Source organism: Cygnus atratus, chromosome Z (assembly GCF_013377495.2).
Source record: "Cygnus atratus isolate AKBS03 ecotype Queensland, Australia chromosome Z, CAtr_DNAZoo_HiC_assembly, whole genome shotgun sequence".
Classification (NCBI taxonomy): domain Eukaryota; kingdom Metazoa; phylum Chordata; class Aves; order Anseriformes; family Anatidae; genus Cygnus; species Cygnus atratus.
The window spans coordinates 14,478,503-14,503,585 of NC_066396.1; the positions used below are offsets into that span (position 1 = coordinate 14,478,503).

Genomic DNA, 25,083 nt, shown 5'->3' on the forward strand with positions numbered 1-25,083 from the left:
ACCTTCACTCACTCCCATTCTCCCTTCTCTTTCCCTTCCCCCATTGTTCAGTCCTCTGGCACGCATCACACCAAATCAGTCACATGAGAGATTTCTGAACTGACTGGAAGTAAATAATAGATTGGAAAAGCAACACAATTGAAGTTGAGCACTCACTAACGATTCGGGTATTATTTGTAAATGTTTGTAGGTGACACTGCTAAGTATGCTTAGTACTCAAATTAAACACAAGTAAAAAGATGTTTCAATACATTTTCCCATTTCCTCAAAGTTTAGCTTCCAGCTGTGCATTTGCAATCTCAGTTCATTCTCCATGGGCAGGTGTGCACACTACAGGAAGCATCACCACATTTTTTACATATGTTAGTAGAAATATAAGCCGTCATTTAGTTAGCAAAAACCACTTTTTCAGTAGAAAACTATAGCTTTGTCTAAAACCCAGCACAGACATAGCACAACAAAACCTTAACTGGCTATGAGAAATACACCAGTAAAGGGCATTTTGAGCTCAGTTAGGCGGTGTCCTGGCCATGCAGGAAGCCACAAGACTGTGACTGTAGGGGAGAAAAGGTTAGAAACAGAAGGCTTTAGAAACCTAAGCAAACACAGTGACAGTATTTAATAGATAGAAAAGAAGGCACAACACTTGCATTCTGGAAATAGAAAGGCACAAGATCAAAGTTTCTTTTCAAGAACAAGCATTTTACTTCTATGAAGAGGACATCATTGTTCATGAAAGTGTCAATGTGAATGAGATAAAACTCACAGCAAGAGCAGGCTACCTCTGAAGGTAGTGTCAAATACAGGCAAATACAGCTCAAAATTCTGTTGGGTTTTGCTGCCAATTTGTCAACAGTCTGTCAACAGAATAAAGATAGGCAAGGGAAAGGAAGCCGTTTATTCACAAAAGCATTGTACAATGTGTATGATATATGTACGAACAGAGCAGTTCAGTGATCCAAAAGGTGCAGAATAGTGAACATTCATTTGTCAGGAAAAAACTCAATCCAACCTTTGAGCTTCAGAAAGACTTATCTGAGAGAAATGAAGACGGAATGCCAGAGAGAGCACACCAGAAGAGGGCTGATAAGGGAAGATTTGTCTGCAGGTACATATGCTGAACCACCTGCTCAAGACAGACTGATGACAACCAGTTTACAACATGGACATACCCACACTGCAGTGAAACATTGATCTTTTCGGCACATGTATTACCCTAAAAGAAAGGGTGATAAAACACACCTGTTTTATTCTTTTACAAATACTCAGGGAAAAAAAAATGTTTCCATTGTTCATGGAAAAAACGTAAGCCTTGGCAGACATAAGAAATGAGCTAATACATAGTTAAAGTTGCTAAAATAAAAAAATTAAAATCCTGATCATTTTACTGTCCCTCAGGATCCTGTTGAACTGAATTGTACAGGACCTTTGTCATTGTAAGGAAGAAAAAATAATTTTGAAAAAGAGACCTTCAATATAAATATACATGCTCTGGGTTTAATTAAAACAAATTTAATGAATATTCCACTTGCTATTCCCATTTTTTTTCTTAGAAAGCAAATAAACTCATACAATTGAGTTACTAGCATGTAACAAGCCAGTATCCATCAGCCAAGCTGCGAAAACTACCGTGTCATGTCTGGTAAATAATTTTTGCTTAATGCTGTTCCATTTATCTTAATGCAGATCACACGCCTAACTTAACTCTTCCAATGTGCCTGATAGAGAATGAGAGCACATATATCCAGAACACATGCTATATATAGCACAGATAATGTGCAGCAACGTGCATTTGAATCCTATGTCCCTTCAGAAAAAAGGGATAGGAAACCTAGTACTTAAAAAAATTAAAATAACTTGCATCAAAAACAAGAATGAGACTCAAAAACCCCAGATCCATCCACTGATGATTTATAAACTTTCCTCAGAAAACTCTGATATTTATCACAGTGGGAAATAGTCCCAGCACCAGTAGGCTGGGGGCCTACTGGCTGGAAAGCAGCTTTGCAGAAAAAAGACCCATGAGTCCTGGTGGCCAACAAACCAAGTATAAGGCCAGCAATGTGCTGCCATAGAAAAGAAGCCCAACAGCACCGTGGAGGGCTTTAAGCATCGCCAGCAGGTTGAGAGAGGGGATCTTTCTCAGCTCTGGTGAGATGATATCTGGAGCGCAGGGTCCAGTTCCAGGCTGCCCAGCACAAGAGAGACATGGACATACGAAAGCATGTCCAGACAGGGGCTACAAAGATGATTAAAGGCATGGAGGGCCCTTATCATGTAAGGAGAGGCTAAGAGAGATGAAACTGTGCAGCCTGGAGAGGAAAAGGCTCACGGGAGATCTTACCAAAGCGCAAAGCGTAGAGATACCTGATTCAGAAGTGGGTGCAGGAGTAAAGAAGATGGAGCCAAACTCTTCTCATTGGTGCCCAGTGACAGGAAAAAAGACAATGGGCACAAAGTGAAGCAGAGGAAATTCTGTTTAAATGTAAGACAGAAAGAAAAAAAATACTGTAAAGTGTGACTGAATATTGGAACAGGTTGCCCACACAGGTGGTGGAGTGTCCATCATTTTAAGATATCCAAACGCCAACTGGGCAACATCCTGAGCAACCTGCTCTAGTTGATCCTGCTTTGAGGTGGAAAATGGAGTAGAAAAATGTCCTGAGGTTCATTAAGACTGTATGATTCTATGACATCGGCAACCTCAGTGGCATGTAGTTTAAAAGGAGATCTGATCATCTCCTGACAAAATGAAAACAAAACAGAATCTTACAAAGTCATTAATTTTCACACATATGAGATTACTATAAGGCTTACCTAATATAACCATAAAGAAATCACAAAACATTAATAATGGACATATATTAATTTATAGAAAATCAAATTAATATTGCTGCAAATGTAAAACCCTAATATGCATTGTAACTACGCCTCTAAACTCCAGTAATACAAAACACTTTTAAGAAAAGATTGTTGTATTTTGAAGTATTGAGTTGCTATTTATGCAAGTACAAAGATACAGTATACTGACTTTTATCTACCCACAGTGATTTCAATAAAATGGTACACCTTACTACAAAGGAAAAGATTATGCAATTATAACCAGAACATAGTTATTATTTTCTTCACTGAAATTCCAAAAAAAAGAAGAAATTACTGAAAACTGGACACATCTGGGATGGTTTCAGAGTACAAGATGTGATGGATCTTGCCAATTTTTATTTAACAACATGAAATCCCATGGCTCCCCTGAAATACTAAAATTGCTCTCTTAAGACATGCTACTGACCATCTGGGAGCTATAGAGACTTGGCAGATTTTCGTACAGCTTTGTGAACTTATGAAACAAACATCTTATGCTTGCACTTCATTTTTTCAATAACACTTCTGGGAAAACGGGATCTCTTGTGCTCTTAAACAAAATTGTTATGTCAAATTTGTATATTCATTAATTGTATTTAATTAGATGCTTCTGGGTTTAAAAAAAAAAATCCAGAAAACAAAACAACTTGATTCAAGTTACATATAACAGACCAGAGTCCTGTAGCTTTACTGTCAGGCTTGCCACAGTTGATGCTGCAGCCAGTGACTGAAACAGGGCACATGCAGAATGACATTGAAAACATCTTAAGATATACTGAAGAGATGAGATGGTAGCAAATTCAGGAGACATGCCTGCAGGAGAGAGGCAAATTCCAGAAGTGCCATGTCAGCAGAAAAGAGGAGAGATAACCCCCCAGAATTCTCAGGGACTTGGAGAGGCTCAGATGTTTCAGGAGGACAACAAACAACACAGTTAGACAGAGGCCAGAGGAAAACAAGATTTCAAAAAGAGCATGTCGAATACTTGAACCGTATCACAGAGGATGAAGGTAAATGGTCTGTGACCACCAGAAACACCAGCAAGAGCAATCTTAATCGAGTGTTGGGGCAAACTCAACAAACTTTGGTGGGAGCTAGAGGAAAAGAACGCCAGCCAGTAACTATACAGGATACATAAAATGGAAAGGAGAGAGAAATGAAAAGCAAACGAGAATCTGATCATAGGAACCAACTTTCTTCACAAGCTGGGTGATGATGCAGGGTTGCAGTGCGGGAGAAGATTCACGAAATAGGTGAAGGAGAAAACTAAAAGCAATAAAAGAGAACGAATGTAGCACAGCTTTCTTGGGTTAAACAACTTGAGAGTCCTCTATGACAAACAGATTTTTTAATAGTACAATGCTTCCTCTGCTGGGTGTGGGGAGGGAACTGGTACTTCATACAAGCATCTAGCAAGAACAATGTGCAGCTGCAGGTGAAAACAATTTTTTTTGTTAATCTAATTTTGTTAATCCATCATTAGTGACCTACAGCACATTTAACCTCACAGGTAGTCTTCACAAGATTATCATGTCTTCAAACTTTTTTTTTTTTAATTGCAGATGATTGTGATGCTATTGATGAATCGCCAACAGGCTGCAGCTCAACAGAATAGTTATTTTATAGTAAATAATGTACTGTACATTACCTGTGATTTTAAAGGGATAAAGTTAAAACTGTCTGCTTTGCTACCTGCTACAGCTTCCGATGAAACATTTTTTTTTAAACAGGCTGATTCAAGTATGGCCACACTAATTACCACAGGTAAAAAAGTACATTATAGTTCTTCAGCAGCAACTGACCACATACATGTTCTTACCCCACAGTAAATGCCAGATAAAAGCAAACAAGCTTGTTGTAGCTGCCCTTCAAGCTGGTGAACTATACAGAACTTACCATTGGTCAAAACAGCATGCACACAGCTGATGCCCATCATTTCAAAGCTTAACTATTCGTAGGAGTTCATGTTCCTGCACATACTAGATGCCATGATATCAGGTCATTGATATCTGGGCACACATAGTGTAAACAGTGAAAAGAAGTCAGATTTACACAGCAGAATTTTTTATGCAGCAAAATTCTGCTACAACTAAATCAATCAGCTGAATAAACCCCACAATTAAACAGCTCCACAATTACTTCAAAGAGACTTATCTCTCTTAGGAACTTCCACAGAAGAGCAGATGAGAAATACCATTTCATCACATGCCAAAACAATTACCATCCATCATCATGCCAAAATTATAAAATGAGGTTTTCAACATAAGTTCAGTCTCAGTTTCTTAAGCTGTATTTCATTGGCACATGTACCTATGCACGTTTTTATCATTTCATCTATTAGGCAAATGCAGTTTCTTTTGAAACCGCCTTTGTCAAAGAAAACCTACCAAATCCAATAAATAGAGAAAGATATTTCTGTAGCTAATGTCCAGGAGTGAAAAACATGTCATCAGGATTCTGGTATTCTCTCTGATCATCCTTCCTCATGCAGAGTAACATTTTAATTTTCTCACATAAAACATGTGAAGAAACCTTATCAGAAATCACTTATTACTACTTCATGGTTATTTTATTGTTTTGAGGGCCAGGTATGGAGCATACTGCAGTACATTACTTTAATGACAAACGACAGGAGTTAATGCAACAAATTGAAAGTAGTAGATAATGATGGGAGTAATCAGTGTCTAGACTTGACAGTCTGTCGTAAGATGTCTTTCACAAAAACATTTTATATTTAACTGTGTCCAGAGGGCCCTGCTGCCTTTGCCGTGTTTTATATCCTTCTTTACAACCTGGCAAATCACTGACTCATGGTCAAACCCACTCAGATACTGCACTTACCTGTAAGAAGACAAGCTAATTTGCAACACAAATGCAACTTATCTGGCAGCTAGTCAATTCTCTCACTGCTAACTGAACAATTACTACTATCAGTATGCACAGTTACATGGCTTTGTCCTCAAGGAGAGCTTTGGAAAGTGTGTATGTGTATGCATATGCTTGTGTTTATTCCAGAACCATGAAATACTTATTTCACCTCTGATGAAGACAGAATTGCACAGCTGATTGACAAGCACTGCTTCAAGAAAGACTGAGGCACATATTTTTCTTCTTAAAATAATCCTTACAATCATCATAAACCGGAACAAGTTGCATGCTGCTAAATAAAATCTTAGTTAAACATGTCAGTTACACTCAACATTCTAAAAACTGGGAATTATGGAGTTTTGTTTCTGGCCCTGCTGAAGAATATCCTCAGGCCTGACACTGCTACTTCATAATTCCAGCCCCCTACACCCCACCCCCAAATATGAATTAGATATAAAATTATTTATATCATGTAACACAGAGGAAATTACTTACCTGTAATAGGATTACATTACTGACTCATCACTAGTGCAGCCAAGTACCATACCCTCACCTCCTCCCCTCCTGACCCCCCCTACACGGAGCATCCCAGGGCATCCTAGGCACTGGCTCCCTGGTAATCAAGAAGACTTCTTTATCTTTGTAAATGATCCTACAAAAATACTCCAATGAGTCCAAATAACTAATATTATTTGACAAGTTCAGGCTAATTTTAATTATTTGTGGTGGTATTCAGAACTCTGTAGTGTAATTCTGCAAGTGAGAATGGTTAATAGCAGAAGTTCTCTACAAGCTGCTAACTTCAACACTAGGATGTTATTCAGAGTGGAAGAACAGAATTGGAAGAATTTACTATGCTTCCTCCATGTAAGTGGTGGTTTTGCTGTTCTAGTTTTGTCATAAAAACCACAAGACCCTACTGTCTGTGACTGCATACCTGATTAACTACAGAAACATTACCAGACAGAAGGACTGTAAGGATTAGTATTTTCATTATTACCACAGAAAACTCAGCTACAGTAAGGATAAATGTTTGACTTTAAGGATTCAAAAAGAAATGAGATATTTCTAGCTTAAACACCTCTTGCTGTTTCTAAAATCTGCTTTGCAACTATCCATAAACATGGAACATTTCATTAAATCCCAGCCCTGTAATTTAACGTTATCTGACTAAAATCAAAATGACAATGGTATTGTCATTTTGGTGGAGTTCCCACCTCTGGAAGTATTTAAGAGGGATGTGGGCATAGCACTAAGGGACATGGTTTAGTGATGGGACTCAGCAGGTCAGGTCAACTGTTGGACTTGATGATCTTGATGGTCTTTTCCAACCTAGATGATTGTGATTCTATGGGTGACAAATCTATAGGAAGCCGAAACAAACAATAACAAATCAGAGCAGAAATTAGGTTTACACAAATAAATTCAAATCAAGAACAAGAATACAAGTTTTATTATTCCTGAACCTGCCATTTCACTATTATGTAAGCAGTAAGAACAGGCCACAGTAACCTTACAAGCTTCATGAGAAATGGAATTGCATAGTTAAGGTAAAATCAACTCACTACTTTACTATCCTTAAACAAAAAGATCCAAATTAATATAAATCAAGTTTCAGGTCTTGCAATAGTTGTAATATTTTATAAATATTTTAATATAGTAGGTAATGAAGCAATGTATTTTTATTGCTAAAATGAAATCCTAAATACAAAGCTTCAGTTCCTCAAAACAGCTTCAACAGTACTTCCTCTCAAAGCAACAGGAAGAAAAATGTAGAAGAAAAACTGTTGTGATGTATTTAAAGCAATTTTGAGGTTGTATTCTGGTCTTATTTGAGATATCTGTTCAGGTATCTTTTAGAAACATTGAAGTACAGCTAGAATGATGGATGCTATTTGTTTTCTTAGTTGAACACTCATTACAACTAGGTTGTTTTCTTAGTTGAATAGGCATTTCAACTCAATCTTTCAAATATTTTTGTCCACAATGGCAGATAGCTCCATCTATAGCACCTCATACTATGGTCCTACTAGTTCTCACAGATTAATCATAAAAACTAGGACAAAGTCAAAAGCTGTTCACCACACAAAAAGCAAATACACACACGCACAAACACCCCCTTCTGGGATTTCAATAACACTATTTCTTTACCTCCCTCTCAGAATGACTTATTGCCAAAAAAAAAAATGCTTGAGAGTACGGACAAAAATGCTTGAGAGTAAGTGCAAAACACCTGGGGAGAGATGATACACAAAAAGCAGTAGTCTTTAGCTTGTTCACATTCTGTTCTGCGTAGTTGCATTTCGTCTCGATGATATGCTCTTGTTACCTGTACTAAATAATGTAATTCTCCTTCTATTACTTCTGACCTCTTTACAATGTTTGCTGAGACCAATATCACAGAGTAATAATTAAAGAAGTTACATTAAAAAGACACAAATGGATAAAGACAGGGGAAATGTGCAATTCTCCATGGCATTGTGAGACTTATAGAGGGCAATTATGATTTATGATTAATGAAAAGACCTACAAGTTAAGCAGCTCTCCCAGTATAACTGAAATGATTAAAAAGTATTGACATAAAATGACTAAAGTATCAATCCAAGTACTGGTAAGCAAAAAATGTCACTTATTCTGAAGTGAAATATAATTGTGCAATAAACAGTCCAATCTACATAAAAGGACATAACATACACAGATTGTTTACAGGGAGGGACCATCATCACCCAAAACCAAATGAATATACATCAAATAATTCTAAATCCCAGGAGGACCTGCAAATATATACAAACATACAAATTTAAAATTAAAGTGGCGAGTAGAGTGGGAACTCTGACTACCAGCACTGCAGGTACAAGGAGCACTGAGCCTAAGTGTCGTTAATCAAAAATGTTTGGTAAGGTGGGAGAAGAAGCAAGCACAAGTTTGTGCTCGCATTCCCACAACAGTTAAAATAACCTAAAATGTTGTGCCATGCTGTAATGCTTAAAATGATGTACTAAATAAAATGCTCACCTACTGATGAGCAGCCTTACAGGAAGCTATAGATTCAGACCAATGACGGTTTTTGGCAGCATGATTTTGCACACACATAAATACTGCCTATTAAGTGAGAATAACAGCAAGAACTGTTTGAACTAGCTCCTTCTATTTTTCTCATACCACAATATGAGATGAAAAAAATTATTAAAGATAAACAAAAGATTAATATTTCATATGTTTTTATCAACACTGGTTACTGGTACCAATAATTAAGGCATTTATTTCACACTATCTTACATTTCTGCAGCCTAACTTCTGAAATAAAGTCTTCCTCTTTCTCTTATTTTATGACTCAAATCCCATGCTCTAGAGGGGAACACATACAAAGAATATTTCAAGTTCTGGAAGGGACACCCTGTCCATTAAATTACTCATGAATTTACAACACACTTTGAGCAAAGGACAGGACAGCAGAGATGAATTTGCTCAGATAATCCACACAACTGAAATTAAAAAAAAAAAAAAAGAAAAAAGACACCTTTCTTCTAAAGAAAAAAAAGTGAAGTAATCAAAGCTTGGTAACTTTAGCTTTGTATCTGGAGAAAGGATGTCTCAATTACAAAAATATGCCCTTTAACATATAATCCTTACTACCTTATGTCTTTAAACATTAGATTGATTCCACTGATTAGATAAACATAATTAAGTCTGACTCGCTAATGCCTTATCTTTTCTATAAATCTATTTCTTGTATTAAATGAATCCTGTATTTAATTCATCCACAAACTCAAAATGTCAATGAATTCACTTTAGACATAGAAATACACTCACCCTGTTTCCTTTCGTGTGTTTTTTTTCATGTTTTGCTCACTATTTAAAATTTCAACCTCTCAATTTCAATTTATTTTCAGGATATAATTACTGAAACTGAATAACTTGGGCATTGTTACAATCAGTTAAGATACATTCAACAATTATAAGTTACCTACAAAAGTCCAGGTTAAAGATTTCTCCCATACTGATACAATACTGCATACAATAGCTTATACTAATTTACCTAAAACTTTCTCTACCTAAAACTTTCTTACATTGTATGACAGATATTAGACTGTGTAAACTAATTCCATTTTAATATTTATTATTCTAATTTTAGTATTTGCTTATTTCATTCTGTGTATCAGCAGTGATTCTAACAGTTTAGCCCTAGTATCACTTGGAATTTCTCTCTTCAAATCTCTTAAATAAAATCAGCCACTAATATACAAAATTCACAAAACCCAGTTAATTCAGTTCCACCCACAACACAGAAGTATGAGAATTAATTTTTGAAAGGCAAATACAAAATGTATTAATATAAAGTTGTAAAAACACTTTTAGTCAGTTCTCAGTAGTACACTCTCTTCAGTCTCCTCTTTCTTGCCCCCTACTTTGCACCAGCATAAACACTTGTGCTTCTTATACCATGGCAACGATCTGAAACAAGTTATGACCTACCCAAAAATTTGTTTATTTTAAAACACCAAGCAGCTCCCCGGTCTGATTCTCCATTTGGCTACACAAACACAATGAACAGGGCTTTGTTAAGCAATAGTGGCACCACTATATTGTACACCAGCATCTCAAGTATATTTTTGGATGCTGGAGAAGCTGTTCACACTCCCTACTTGACTAAACAAGGCAAATATTGTGATATTCATAAAACATACAACGCATTATAAAAACAGCATCCATAGCAAATAGCTTCCTACCACCTTCACATTAAGAGCTCTGCAAATAGATTTTTCAATCTGGCAATGAAAGATGGTTTAGCAATGGTCAACTAAAACAAAATTCATTTTCAGTGGAAAATAAAACATTAGAAAACTTATTTCAATATCAGCGTGTGATTCTACCATCCCCAAACACTTGGTTTATACAATTCTTTTAAGACCTTAAGCTTTCTTTAAAATCTCAAAAAATATTTATCAAATTCAGATCAGTAATATTCTTTGAAAACCAAAAGTTGAAATGCTTACTGAACTACAATTTTAGTTTAGAATATGCAACACATCAAATAAAATGTCCAGAAAATTAAATTATGTGTGAGTAATACCAAGGAAAGTTAATCTTCTGACAAACAGAACAGTTTCATTGACAGATTAGGCTGAAGACAATTAAAAACACTTCTGTCAACATCCAGATTCATGGAGGTGAGTTTATCATGATCATCACAGGAGTTAATTGCCAGGAAAAGGAATGGTTGTACTAAAGCCTCCAGACAAATACAACTTCCTACAGAGAAACACAGGCAGAAGAAAGCCTTTCAGTAAGTTTATGTTATTTAACATACTTAATAGATGTCTTCTATTTTTAACAGTAAAATAGGACTGTGGAGCCAGTTGACGGCAAGTCATTATTCATCGCCAAAATTCCCTACCCAAGGAATCTAGTTTTAAAATAAAAAAAAATCTACAGCCATGATCCGTATTATGTCTTAACTGTCATTTCTTATTTTTTTTCAGAAGAGGAAAAAGCTTAAGTCATGGTCTACTACATTAGATTTTTATTACCGGCTGACAGGTCAAAGACAAAACAATGTTTTTTAAGACTTGTCTAGACATTGAAGCTCCAGAGACTGGCATCAAAACATGTTCAATGTACACTAAGAATGGCAGGCCTCAAAAAGTTATCAGTTTGAAACAGCTTCAAAAGTGCAAGCCTCAGTTTCTCAAGGAAAGATTTCTACAATTGTTTTTCAGGAGGTAAGAAGAAGGTGAGGGATACGTTCTCTCTATTATTAGGGTTCTGGACACCACCCAGAGGTAGAGAGAGGTACAACTCATTGTCTAAGAACTTTTGAGCTGTCAGATTCAATGTCATAACAGAAAATAGATTGTGATACTACAATGTTGTGATTGTTCTTTTGAGATTGGAATGGATGCACTGATCATGCACGCTCACCAAGTCTGTAGATGACATCAAGATAAATGGTGCAGTTGACACAGTGGAAGAGGGGGATGCTATTCAGATGGATGACAGGCTTGAGAGGTGGGCCTGTGCAAACGTCTTGAAGTTCAACACGGCCAAGTGCAGAGTCCTGCACCTGGGCCAGGGCAATCCCAAGCACCAATACAGGCTGGGCAGAGAATGGATTGAGAGCAGCCCTGAGAAGAAGGACCTGGGGATGTTGGTTGACAAGAAACTCACCATGAGCTGGCAATGTGCCCTTGCAGCCAGAAAGCCAACCATATCCTGGGCTGTGTAAGAAGCAGCATGGGCTACAGGGCGAGGGAGGGGATTGTCCCCCTCTGCTCTGCCCTTGTGAGACCCCACCTGGAGTCCTGCATCCAGCTCTGGTGCCCCCAGCACAAGAAGGACATGGAGCTGTTGGAGCGAGTCCAGAGAAGGGCCACAGGGATGATCAGAGAGCTGGAGCACCCCTCCTATAGAGAGGGACCAAGAGAGCTGAGGGTGTTCAGCCTGGAGAAGAGAAGACCTTATAGCGGCCTTCAAGTACCTAAAGAGGGCCTACAGGAAAGCTGAGGAGAGACTCTTTGTCAGGGGATGGAGTGATAGGACAGGGGGGAATGGCTTTAAACCAAAAAAAAGGGTAAATTTAGATTAGGCATTAGGAGGAAATTCTTTGCTCATACGATGATGAGGCCCTGGCACAGGCTGCCCAGAGAAGCTGTGGATGCCCCATCCCTGGAAGTGCTCAAGGCCAGGCTGGACAACCTGGTCTGGTGGGAGGTGTCCCTGCTCACAGGATCCCTTCCAACCTAGATCATTCTATGTTTCTATGATCATGAGCTTTAAAGCCAAATGTATGTAGTAGTAGAAAAATGTTGTTGTCTATCTCAGGAACAATAGCTAGCTTTTCAGAGCAAATGGACAAAAGAATTAAATTAGGAAACAGGTTAGTTTCTTGTAAAAGCAACCAGGTGTATATAACAGTAGATCTGGACAATATATAGAAGCATCAACAACAGTAATGTTGAGAGAAAAAAAATAAATGCAGCCATGTGACAGTACACAAGTCGGAACACAACATCATTAATATAGAGAATATTGGACACTGAAATCAGTACTTCAGTTGAGCAACTCTTGCCAGTGTCTGTTATCTAAAGGGTCTGGAAAAGGCTGCAGCTTGTATTTCTCTGTAAAATATTTCTTAGATTACGTGAATTACGAGATTTTACTAAGTTGTATTATACTATGTATATAAATAATAGAATTCTCTTCATTTAAAAGCTGTGTTATTACAATGTCTGATTGAAACTATGGGCAAAACCCCTTAGCTCAAATTAGCAACGTTTTCTTTAACTTGCTCAATAGACTTTTGCATTAAAGTACTTACATGAATCTCCAACCTACACCTATCCATCAGTACAGACCTACTGCAGAAACGGGCTTCTGCAGGATGGCAAGGGTGCTGACTTTGCTGTTACCATGTCTAGGCTTTTAAGAGATGGTCCGTATTCCAGCCTGTTTATAATAGAAATAAACAATGAGCGGAAAAAAATGAAGGAAATTTCAGCAATCAACTTTGGAGACAAAAAAAAGACAACTCTGATATGAACTGCTCCAACGCAACAGTTAAGAGGAAACAAAAACGTGCCAGGTGTACTCTGCTGTATATTCTTATTATCGCTCATACGCAGCAGAAGGCTCTAAGTGTTGCTGAGAAAATACATCTTATCAAATCCCGCATGGCATACATGCAGCATGCAAAATAACAGACTGTCAAAAGAATCAACTAGAAAAAAAATGTAATTAACTATACTTACATATAATTTACAAGTCAAAAAAATGCCAGCATGTGCTTTCAAAGATTTTTTAAATTCTTTTAAAGCACAGCAATGACGATTTATAAAAATTAAATGTAAAATAGTCATAATTGGTAACAATAAATAAAAATAACACAATATTTTTGTCTTTATATTAATATACTGTTATGTTACAGAACTTTAATTATTATTACAGAGTTTTTCTTGCTTTAAAAAAGTGAAGGAAGGCTGAGGCACATGGATATTGTATCCAGGGTTCAAAACACATATCAACAGAAGTCTTTCTGTGTTATTTTTGTTTCTTTTTAAGTAAACAGACATCCTCTCTGCTTTTATTTAAAAAAATAATAGTATTTTTAACACATCTCTGGTGAACATAGGAGCTTTTCTCTGATCAAATTCTTCTACGCAAGAAACGTGATAGAAACACATTGACCCTCTAAACTTCAGTCCAAGGACAGGTAACACAAGGGCTACCCTTCATCTCCCGACAGGTATGAGCAGTTACACCTGATTCACCCCACGTAACCTTAGGTACCTAATGCTGAGCATTTAGATTAAGACTTCATCCATCCTGTAGTCTGACAGGTTGCTTCTGTACTACAAAACCAGCACCGACAGGGAACGTTGCTGGCCACTGGCACTCCAGCAGTGTTACTCAGTGGTATTTTTCAGATGGGTCCTTGTCACGGCTGTAGCCAGACACCTCTCCCCAGCTATTTCCCAGGACGAGGCAGGGTTAGAGCTGGCCACCAACAGTCCCCAGAAGATAGTCTGTCAATGGTCTCCATCTCCAAGGTCACAAAACCATTTTGTATACGGACCACAGATCACTCTGTGCTGGTGCACCCAAAAGCAGTCCTGGTACCTTTATAGTGTAGTTGTATATGGTTAACATCAGGAGGACCCAATAAAGTGCAATTTAAGCACCTACATGAGCTGAATTGTGCTTTGGAGATACCTTTTTCTCCTATATTGTGAGGAGACCTTGAATAAATACAGATTCATTTCTTCACTGCCTCCCTTCAGTACCTAGAAATTATACAGAGTGAAGGCAGATAAACTTTGTTTTCCACATATACGTATATTAAAATATTTCCTTATATATGTTTTTCACAAAGGCTACATTTGTTCTATGAATATTCGATTTACAGTTTACAAATAGATACCTACATAAACATGCATACATTCAAATATACAGGGATACTACAACACAATATAGTAACCTCAAGTAACTGTAACAAAAAGACATTCCCAAATTTGATCAGAGTTTTTGTACAGTTCTTAAATAATCTTTGATTCTTGTGCACATACTCTCTAGAAAAATCTGCAATAAATTAATAACAAAACTTCAAAACTGAACTCCTCCTTTGCCAAACAATAACCAGTTGTCGGAGTAAGAGGAAAATAGCTAAACTAAAGATAAACAACAATTTAAACAAAAGGAACTACTTCAACATTCTGCAAATAATTTCCTCGTCGACGACAGAAGCCAACTAGCTGCATCACCAGGAAGCAACAACTCTTATCAGCAAGTGAGGGAAAACAGTAATGCTAGCAATAAAAATTAACTTAAAGACAAAAATTAAAGTGCTATTTCAAGCAAACGATTTATAGGAGGTTGTTGAACATGACAAAAAAAGTGCAGAAAGTGCTCTTAACTCTGGAAAGGTTGAGGCCTGCAGAACAAATCCTATGTTCTGACTAATGGGAGAGAAGCTGCAACATGTGCTTTTCCAAAAAACTGGAGGTAAAAAGTCCATACTTGTTCAGACTTTTCTGTTTCAGCTCGTGTATTCTGCACTGAAGAGCTGCAGATCACACACCCTTAGCCCCATTTTAGTAAGTATGTCACGTGTAAAGCGTTCTCAAGGAAGCTAACAGCAAAGTAGTTTATATACACAATATACACAATTGCACAATAGGTAATCATGCTAAGCCCTGAAAAGTAGTGATTGGGTATTCGGACTAGAAGTTGAGACAATTTTATCAAGCCCCTGTTTGCACTACACAGTTTTAGAGGAATAAGCCTACCTACTTTCTCTGCATTTTTTTATGACTGACATTACACCTAATCAAAGCAAATAATTACTGAAATTAAAAATTTTCATTTTCCTTATAGAATACTCACTCTGAAAGAGGCAAGTACTATCTGGAAGAGCTAATAATGCTTGGGGACTGATACCAAGCAGTTACTCTGAACCTACAAAGAGTAGAAGTGCCTCCTGTGCTCACCCAGTTTCATCATAACTATTTTACACTGATTTTGCCTATATGCAGTTACAAAATCCAACAGTGTAAGGCTTTCAGATCATACTTACGGAAGAGTAAATCGCCTTTTCCCAGTTTTCTCCTCATTGGGATGAGCCATTCTTGAGCTTGGAGGAGAGCGCTGTTGAACAAAATGCAACCAGGTCTCCTAGACCCAGCCCCCATCTTCCTAACATAACCCACTCCTCCTAAAATACCCAGTATATTCTAACACACCCTACTTCTTCTAGGCTACTACATAATGTAATTGAGCCTCCTGAAAAGTTTCTGCCAAAGAGAGCTCTTGGATTTTCTGAGAAATATATATTAACACTTTATTATGTAAATAATTAAGTGTTCTATTATCAGAAAATTGAAAGGCAAATTTTCCAGTGACCTTTGCCATGTTAGTTGCATATACATAAATATGCCAGATAACCTGAAAGGAAGTCTATTACTTTAGTGCTTTCGTAATTCATCAGTAATCAAGTACTTACAATAAGCAAGAGGGATCTAGACAGGCTTGAGAGGTAGGCCTGTGCAAACCTCTTGAAGTTTAACAAGGCCAACTACAAGGTCCTGCACCTGGGATGGGGCAACCCCAAGCAGAAATACAGGCTTTAATCTAAAAGAGGGTAAATTTAGATAAGGCATTAAGAAGAAGTTTTTTACTCAGAGGATGGCAAGGCCCTGGCACAGGCTGCCCAGAGAAGCTGTGGATGCCCCACCCCTGGCAGTGCTCAAGGTCAGGCTGGATGGGGCTTTGGGCAACCTGGGCTGGTGGGAGGTGTGGGGCGTTGGAACTGGGTGATCTGTAAGGTCCCTTCCAACCCAAACCATTCTGTTATTCTATGATCTAAACCTGAAAGACACTGGTAAGTTGAACACATACAAACATAAAATCATGGCAAAGTTTTTTCAACTCTTCATTTGTTGCTCATTTGTTTTAGAACTAGATGTTATTCTTTTGCTCCATTTGCTAAATGAAACTTTTTATAATGCTTAATCCAACAGACCACTACATTAAACATGCCTTTAAAAGCTCTGTGCCTCTCATCATTTTATGCTGACACCTTAAAGGTATCTAGTGAGAAAAAAGGTATCTAGTGAGAAAAACGCTCAGTTACAGCATATATACCTAAGGAGTGACCTAAGAGACTACAGTGCATGTTGAAGTGATGCTGGCATATTAGTGCCAGCAAAAAAAAAGGTTAACTCTCAACTGTTAAAATGTGGATTAAGCAGCAGATCAGAAAAGTTGGACTTTTTTTTGTATATAATAATGGGTTAGAGAACGAATTTGAATAATTATTAAAGACTAATTCCCCTAGAAGAACGAACCATGTCATGAAGATCGATCTATTGCCTTCCCTGTCTGTAGCACTTTAATATATTCTTCTTTAATATGCCACTGCAAAAGCTAAGTGTAAAACATTATTAGTCAGTCTAATTTAGATCAGCAAGTGACAAAGCAACATCAATTATTTATTTCAACATTGGTAAATCTCTGTAAACTCAGCCAAAAGAGAGTTTTACAGATGAAACCATGACCTTCCAAAACCAGTGCCAGTTTGAGAGATGGAGGTATTTTTTTAACGTAATAAAGAAAATGTACCATCAGAAATAAGAGACTAGTGTAACTTTTATTTTTCAGAATTAATTGAAACATTAAATGCAAATCGATGAGAACTTAAACCCAATAGTGTCTATTTGTAAAAAAAAAAAAAAAAAAGAAAAACATTTTTTGCACTTAGGTTTTAATGAGAAGAACTCTACCTCCACCTAGTGGACAGCTATGAAAACCTTTCTTTTTTTAAAAAAAAAAGAGATTGCAAATTTATCTACATCAATATGCAATTCACTTATATCGGAGATGCCAGTCAGACAAAAGATTTCCTCTCCTTGCTGTTAGCTTTCAACACATCTATGTTTGAGACCATTCCATTATCTAATCTCATCTGAACCCATTCTTAGGCTTGTGTCCACAGGAATTGTTATCTACCATTCTAAATACACTGCAACAATCTGCTGTTTTCAACATCCTGAAGTTGAGCAGAATTTTTTATTCTTTTGTGTAGTGCTGGATTTAAAGAAAAAATGTATAGGACAATCAAAAAAAACATTTTTTTTAATTTAAAAATTTTTTTTTTTTTTTTTTTTTACTCCCAGTGCATGGGGATACATCCATGCTAGTATCTCAGTTTGGACAACGTGCCAGCATTGTAAGTTTCATATAAGCAAAAGTAATCTCTCTTCTAAAATATACTGCATTCTTTCAACCAACAGGCTGCTTCCCAAAAGCATGTACGTGTTGTGTTTGGTTTTTTTTTGTTATATCACTCCTTTCCACATATATAAAGAGCAGACAAATGTGACACTTCTTCCATATATCTGATTTTTTACACTATCAGAAAGAAAAAAAAAAAAAAAAAGGATTGCTGATTACTGATCATAACAACCTACCAATCAAAACTCTAGCTCAGAACTTCCTAACCCATGTCCTCCACAATATATTAGACTACTGGGGTAATCAACCTTGTTCTACACCCGTTCCCAGCATCTCCCCACCTTCCTTCCCACTCCTCAGAAGACTGAAGTGTGGATCAGAAACTGTTCTCTTCAGCACCACTTTTGCTCTGTCTCCAGACTTTAACGGGCTTACTGCACATGCATTACACCAGGTACATACAAACACTGCACAAGCAACTGGCATAAAAGCTGAAAACCCATTTTGCTGGTTCCTGCAGCCCCATACGATTCACCTGTGCCACTCCTGAGCTTAACAATGCGCAAAAAGCAGGCCGTATGAGTTTTTCTAGCGGCCCCATTATTCCTTGCTCCCCCCAAAAACACTGAGACTCACTTTACAAGCACAAATCAGTCAGTTTCATCTCACTTATACGCAGACACGTACTTACCAAAAATGAAAACAGGAACATTTGTGGGGAAGCAACACCATCACTGCTGTGATGCTCCCTTACCAGAAGAACAAGCTATCTGACCTAACCAAACGCAGAAGTGGTAAACACTGTTCTGTATATGTGATAGTGGATCCACTTACAAAATTCACCCTTCATCATATTAATTTTGCCATGCATGTTACCCTGTTGTCTCTTTTCAAAAAGAAATGAAGTTGAATTTATTACTTTCCACTCTTTATTTAGAGTCTTGCTTCTTCCCATCTGTTTCCTTCCAGAACCCCTTTCTTTTCTCCATCCCACAAGTAACACCAACTAAGATACCACCTTCAATTCCCACTAGTTTTCAGGCTTTGCTTTTATTCTTAAGTTCTGCAATGAATATCACAGAATCACAGAATAGCAGGGGTTGGAAGGGACCTCAAGAGATCACCGGGTCCAACCCCCCTGCCAAAGCAGGTTCCCTAAAGCAAGCTGCCCAGGTAGGCGTCCAGACGGGCCTTGAATATCTCCAGAGAAGGAGACTCCACAACCTCCCTGGGCAGCCTGTTCCAGTGCTCCGTCACCCTCACCGTGAAGAAGTTCTTTCGCATGTTGGTGCGGAACTTCCTGTGCTCCATCTTGTGGCCATTGCCCCTCGTCCTGTCCCCACAAAGCACTGAAAAGAGGTTGGCCAAATCCCTCTGTCTCCCACACTTAAGATATTTGTAAACAGTGATAAGATCCCCTCTCAGTCTTCTTCTCTCCAGGCTGAACAGACCCAGGTCTCGCAGCCTTTCCTCATAGGGAAGATGTTCCAGGCCCCGTATCATCTTCGTTGCCAAAAAATCATCCTTTTATCAAAAAATATCATCAAAATATCATCCTTTTAACTGAATGCAGCACAATCCAACTCAAAATCTCTAACTGTTACTAAACTTTGCTACTTTTTGAAACAATCTGCGTTAAGTATTTCATTTCTACACAAGTTGCACAGAGGTTTATTCAGAAAACAGACCACAGAAGTCTAACACACGATTACAACCACCACTTTTCACCAGAGAGAATGAACATTCCTTTCATACTGCTTCTTCAAGTTCATTGTGATGGTATGCCAACTATTCCACCTGTCCAAGTAATAAAAGCCTCCATAGATTAAAAATCTGTGCTAAATCTTTTCTACAGGAGGTCCAGCTGAAAGTTACATATGGTGACAATGCCATACTACCACAATTGCCTAAACTCTGCAGCATGTGATAATTTCCCCTCAAGTATAAGGACTACAGTTTTAACTCAGAACTTAAGTTAAGCCTAAGATACCAGTGTTAACACCAGAGAATGAAAAGTCTCCTGAAAACTACATCTTAATTTCTTGCTACTTTTTTTCCACATTTCTTATAAACCATTTAGTGTTTCTCAGTAGCTCACGTAAGCACCACAATGAGATACAGTTCTCATTAAAATCAGAAACAAAACCACAAGTTGCTACTCATTAATAGGTTGAGTTTTTTGTAAGGTTCTCTAACCAACGTTAAAAGGAAAGTATTAGGACAAAACTCAGTCCCTCACACTAACTTATGATATTAAAGGCACAAAGAATATTTATTCTGAGCAGCAGGTAATAAAGCAGTCTGATCTCCCAGCTGCAGACCACATGGATTATTTGCTGCTGTTCAAGAGATTTATTGCATTTTACAAACAAAACTTAAAATTTATTTTAAAAGCAAACTAAGAGACAATAACATCTACAGGGAACTGAGGTGTGTTTCACAGAATACATCATCCTAAAGCAAAATATGAGGAGGGCAAAGGTGGGAAGGAGGATGACAGAAATAAAGATGAATTTCTGTTTCATATATACTAAATATTAGTGATTACCAGATGTAGAATGAAAGCATTTAGAAACAATTCATTTTCTCAAGCTGAAAAAGGCAAACTCTGTATCTCAAAAAGGACAGAATAGATCTACCATTCTTAGATCATTGTTTTTAACATTGGAAATGATTTATACAAATACGTTAACAATACACAATTACTTGGGTTATTTTGTGTTCAAAGACTTTTATATTACTGTAGCCAATTTATGTGGCTACTGAATTAAAGGTGTTGATTAATATAGTGGCAGCACGTTTAAAATGATTTAGCTTAATTTCAGTTTAATTTAAAGTCATCTGCTAAAAGTTTCAAAACTGTACTGACAAATTTCTGAACTGAGAATCTACAGAACTCACGAACAGACGTGTATGTACAGGAATGAACCACTACCCCCTTGAATAGTGTCAACTTCAGAACGAACAGTAAGAAGATGAACCTGTTTAATTATTTGAGCAGAAAACCTTTCCTCAAAGAAAATATTTTAATCAGAACACACACAAAGTGTTTTTAAAATAACATATATAAATTTGCCTGGTTTAGACTTCTAAGTTTTTCTATCTTACAGATCGCCTCAGTCATCCCTTCTTGTTACTGACAGGTATAGTTTATAAAATCACAAGGGTTGGAAAAGACCTCCAAGATCACCTGGTCCAACCACCACCCTACTACCAATGTCACCCACTAAACCATGTCCCTAAGCACCACGTCCAACCTTTTCTTAAACACCCCCAGGGACGGTGACTCCACCACCTCCCTGGGCAACCCGTCCCAATGCCTGACTGCTCTTTCTGAGAAGAAATGTCTCCTCATTTCCAACCTGAGCCTCCCCTGGTGCACCTTGGGGCCATTCCCTCTGGTCCTATCACTAGTTACCTGTGAGAAGAGGCCGACCCCCAGCTCCCCACAGCTTCCTTTCAGGCAGTTGTAGAGAGCAATAAGGTCTGCCCTGAGCCTCCTCTTCTCCAGACTAAGCAACCCCAGTTCCCTCAGCTGCTCCTCACAGGACTTGTGCTCCAGGCCCTTCACCAGCTTCGTAGCCCTTCTCTGGACATGGTCCGGGGCCTCGATGTCCTTCTTGTAGTGAGGGACCCAAAACTGAACACAGCACTCGAGGTGCGGCCTCACCAGAGCAGAGTACAGGGGGACGATCACCTCCCTGGTCCTGCTGGCCGCACTATTCCTGATCCAAGCCAGGATGCCGTTGGCCTTCTTGGCCACCTGGGCACACTGCTGGCTCATGTTCAGGTGAGCATCGACCAACACCCCCAGATCCCTTTCCTCTGCACAGCTTTCCAGCCACTCTGCCCCAGGCCTGTAGTGCTGCATGGGGTTGTTGTGGCCAAAGTGCAGGACCCGGCACTTAGCCATGTTGAACCTCATCCCATTGGCCTCTGCCCATCGACCCAACCTGTCCAGGTCCCTCTGCAGGGCCTCCCTACCCTCTGGCAGATCAACACTTCCCCCCAGCTTGGAGTTGTCTGCAAACTTACTGAGGGTGCACTCGATTCCCCCATCCAAGTCATCAGTAAAGATATTAAAGAGGATGGGCCCCAACACCAACTCCTGGAGAACACCACTGGTGACCGGTTGCCAGCTGGATTTCACTCCGTTCACCACCACTCTCTGGGCCCAGCCATCCAGCCAGTTTTTAACTCAGCCAAGAGTGTATCTGTCCAAAACATCGGCTGACAGCTTCTCCAGGAGAATACTGGGGGAGACCATATCAAAGGCTTTGCTGAAGTCTAGGTAGACTACACCAACAGCCTCTCCCTCATCCACCAGGCGGGTCACCCAGTCATAGAAGATGAGGTTGGTGAGGCAGGACTTGCCTTTCATGAACCCATGCTGACTGGGCCTGATCCCCTGATTGTCCCACACATGCTGTGTCACTGTACTCAGGATGACCTGTTCCATCACCTTCCCTGGCACCGAGGTCAGGCTGACAGGCCTGGAGTTCCCTGAATCCTCCTTACAACCCTTCTTATAGGTGGGCGTCACATTAGCAAGTCTCCAGTCTTGCTAATGCTCCAGACCTGTCTGGATGACCATGACCGCTGACAGATGATGTAAAGTGGCTCAGCAATCACATCCACCAACTCCCTCAGCACCTGGCACCATAGATTTGTGACAGTCCTGGTGGAGCAGCAGCTCTCTAACTGTTTCCACCTGAACTGTGAGGGGTTTATTCTGCTCCTCATCCCAGACTTCCACGTCGGGAGGATGAGTGCTCCAAGGATAAGTGGTCTGACTATTAAAGACAGATGCAAAGAAGGCATTGGGAATCTCAGCCTTTTCCTTATCCTCAGTAGCCATGTTCCCCACTGCGTCCAGTAAAGAATGGAGATTCTCCTTCGCCCCCCTCTTGCCGTTGATATATTTATAAAAACATTTTTTGTTATCCTTAACCATAGTGGCCAGGTTGAGCTCATGCTGGGCTTTGGCCTTCCTAATTTTTTCTCTGAATATGCTGGCAACTTCCTTGTACTCTCCCCAAGTTGCCAGTCCCTTCTCCCACCAGTCATAAGCTCTCTTTTTCTCCCAGAGACTCAGCAAAAGTTCCCTGTTCAGCCACACCAGTCTTCTTCCCCACCAGCTAGACTTATGGCACACGGGGACAGCCTGCTCCTGCACCTTTAAGACTTCCTTCTTGAGGAGCCTTCCAGTCTTCCTGGGCCCCTCTGCCTTCCAGGGCTGACTCCCAAGGGACCCTCCCTGCCAGTGTCCTGAACAGTTCAAAGTCTGCCCTCTGCAAGTCCAAGGTAGCAGTTTTACTGACCCAGGGGGGTCAGTAACTTTGTGACTTCACCAAGAATAGAGAACTCTACCATTTTGTGGTCACTCTGCCCAAGACAGCTCCCTACTACCACATCTCCCACCAGGCCTTCTCTGTTTGTGAACAGCAGGCCTAGCGCGGCACCCGCTCTGGCAGGCTCACTAACCAGCTGAGCCAGGAAGCTCTCTTCCACACACTCCAGGAACCTCCAAGACTGCTTCCTCGGGGCTGTACTCTATTTCCAGCATTATGTCCGGGAAGTTAAAGTCCCCCATGAGAACAAGTGCTGACAATTGAGCGACTTCTGCCAGCTGCTTATAGAACGCCTCATCCGTCTCTTCATCCTGGTTTAGTGGTCTGTATCAGGCCCTCACCAGTTTAACAAAAGATAAGTGCATGCTGACCTATTATGGAAATATTTGTAACAGGAAAATAATGTCATTGCTGATTTGGAACAATGAATAAAGCAGAGATGCTTTATATGACTAAAGTCAGAATAGAGTTAAATATCCAGCATTCTGAAGATTTTAAGAGGACTATTCTTAGCATTGTAGTTTGTTTTTTTGTTGTTGTTGTTCTAGAGAAGACCTAGTCAAATTACGTAGTTAACATATTACTTATAGCCTCTCGTACCTCCTTTATCCATCCCCCACTCCAAAGTGACTTTCTGCTTGAAGCATAACAAGAGAACGGAACCATTTATGCAATATCCCTTCAAAAATCTTGCTGAAATCCAAAAGCTCAGTACACCTATTAGAAGATGTTCAGAGTGGCCACCTGAACCTGAACCTGACTTCTCCAAAGAATTAGACAGAATTACTGTGCATTAACTGCTCTGCACTATTTGCCTGGTCACTCCATACGTGAAAATATGCTTACTTGTAAAAACCGCTGCACAGGATTACCACACACCTGCAAGGTAAGAGAAAGCTCGAAGAGTAGCTGAAGCATTACTTACACTATGGCTTTCCCCACAATACCTTATTTACCTTCTCAAGTTTCAGACCCATTTTTTTTGTCTCTCCCTTTATCATTTTTTTTGTTATGCAGCCACACAGAAACGAGACTTGAATACAAACTTCACGTCACAGCAGCTAACCCCACCAGCAAAGAACACCACTTATTCAGTGCAGACGGCAGAGCGAAACAAAAAAAAGAATGATTGCTGTGTTTCTTAAACACGAAAACGAGCGCAGAAGTTAGCAAGTTGCCTAGTGTTCAGGAAAGGGATCGAAATACCATCGAGCACTTGGCTAAACGGAGTAAGGTTGCACTGGTACCTCCTATTTTCGGCCAGACTTGCGCCTTCATCCTTCAGCCGCCTGCTTTTCTCCACGCAGCCCCCCACGAGGCCTTCCTTCCTCTTCTTCGCTGCGAGCACCCAGCCCTCGTCGTCCTCCTCCCCCGCCAGACCCCTGTCATCCGCAGCGTCTGCCTCGAACTGCCGGGAGGTGGCCCTGGAAACCTTCTCGCCGATCCTCCTCTTCCACCCGAAGGAGGCCATGGGGAGCGCCGAGACCCCCTGCACGCCCCCACCGGCCGGCAGGAAGAGGAAGGGCGCGGAGCCGAAGGACAGGTGCGGCTGTGAACGCCGCGGGGCGTGACGGGAGATGTAGTCCATGCGCGGAGGCTAGACGAGAAGGGCGGGTGCGGCTGTGGCGCCGCGGGGGGTGATGGGAGATGTAGTCCCCGCGGGTAACAGCAGCCACTGGGGGCGCTGGGCTGTGGCGGCGGCCATGACGCGACAGGGGGGCCGTTGTGGTGACGGGCAGGGCCCGAACTGCGTGGGGAAAGGGCTGATGCTGCTGCT

The 25,083-nt window shown here is 39.7% G+C and overlaps 1 protein-coding gene across 1 annotated transcript in view; it reads right to left on the minus strand.

Annotated features, from left to right (window-relative positions):
* TTC33 (tetratricopeptide repeat domain 33) overlaps positions 1-24,872 on the minus strand; it is a 52,018-nt gene extending 27,146 nt beyond the window's left edge. Inside the window, exon 1 of the mRNA XM_035566125.2 lies at positions 24,554-24,872. Within this exon, the coding sequence (XP_035422018.1) occupies positions 24,554-24,777 (224 nt within the window). The 5' untranslated portion in view covers positions 24,778-24,872. The remainder of the gene's footprint in view (positions 1-24,553) is intronic.
* Between the last annotated feature and the right edge of the window lie 211 nt (positions 24,873-25,083).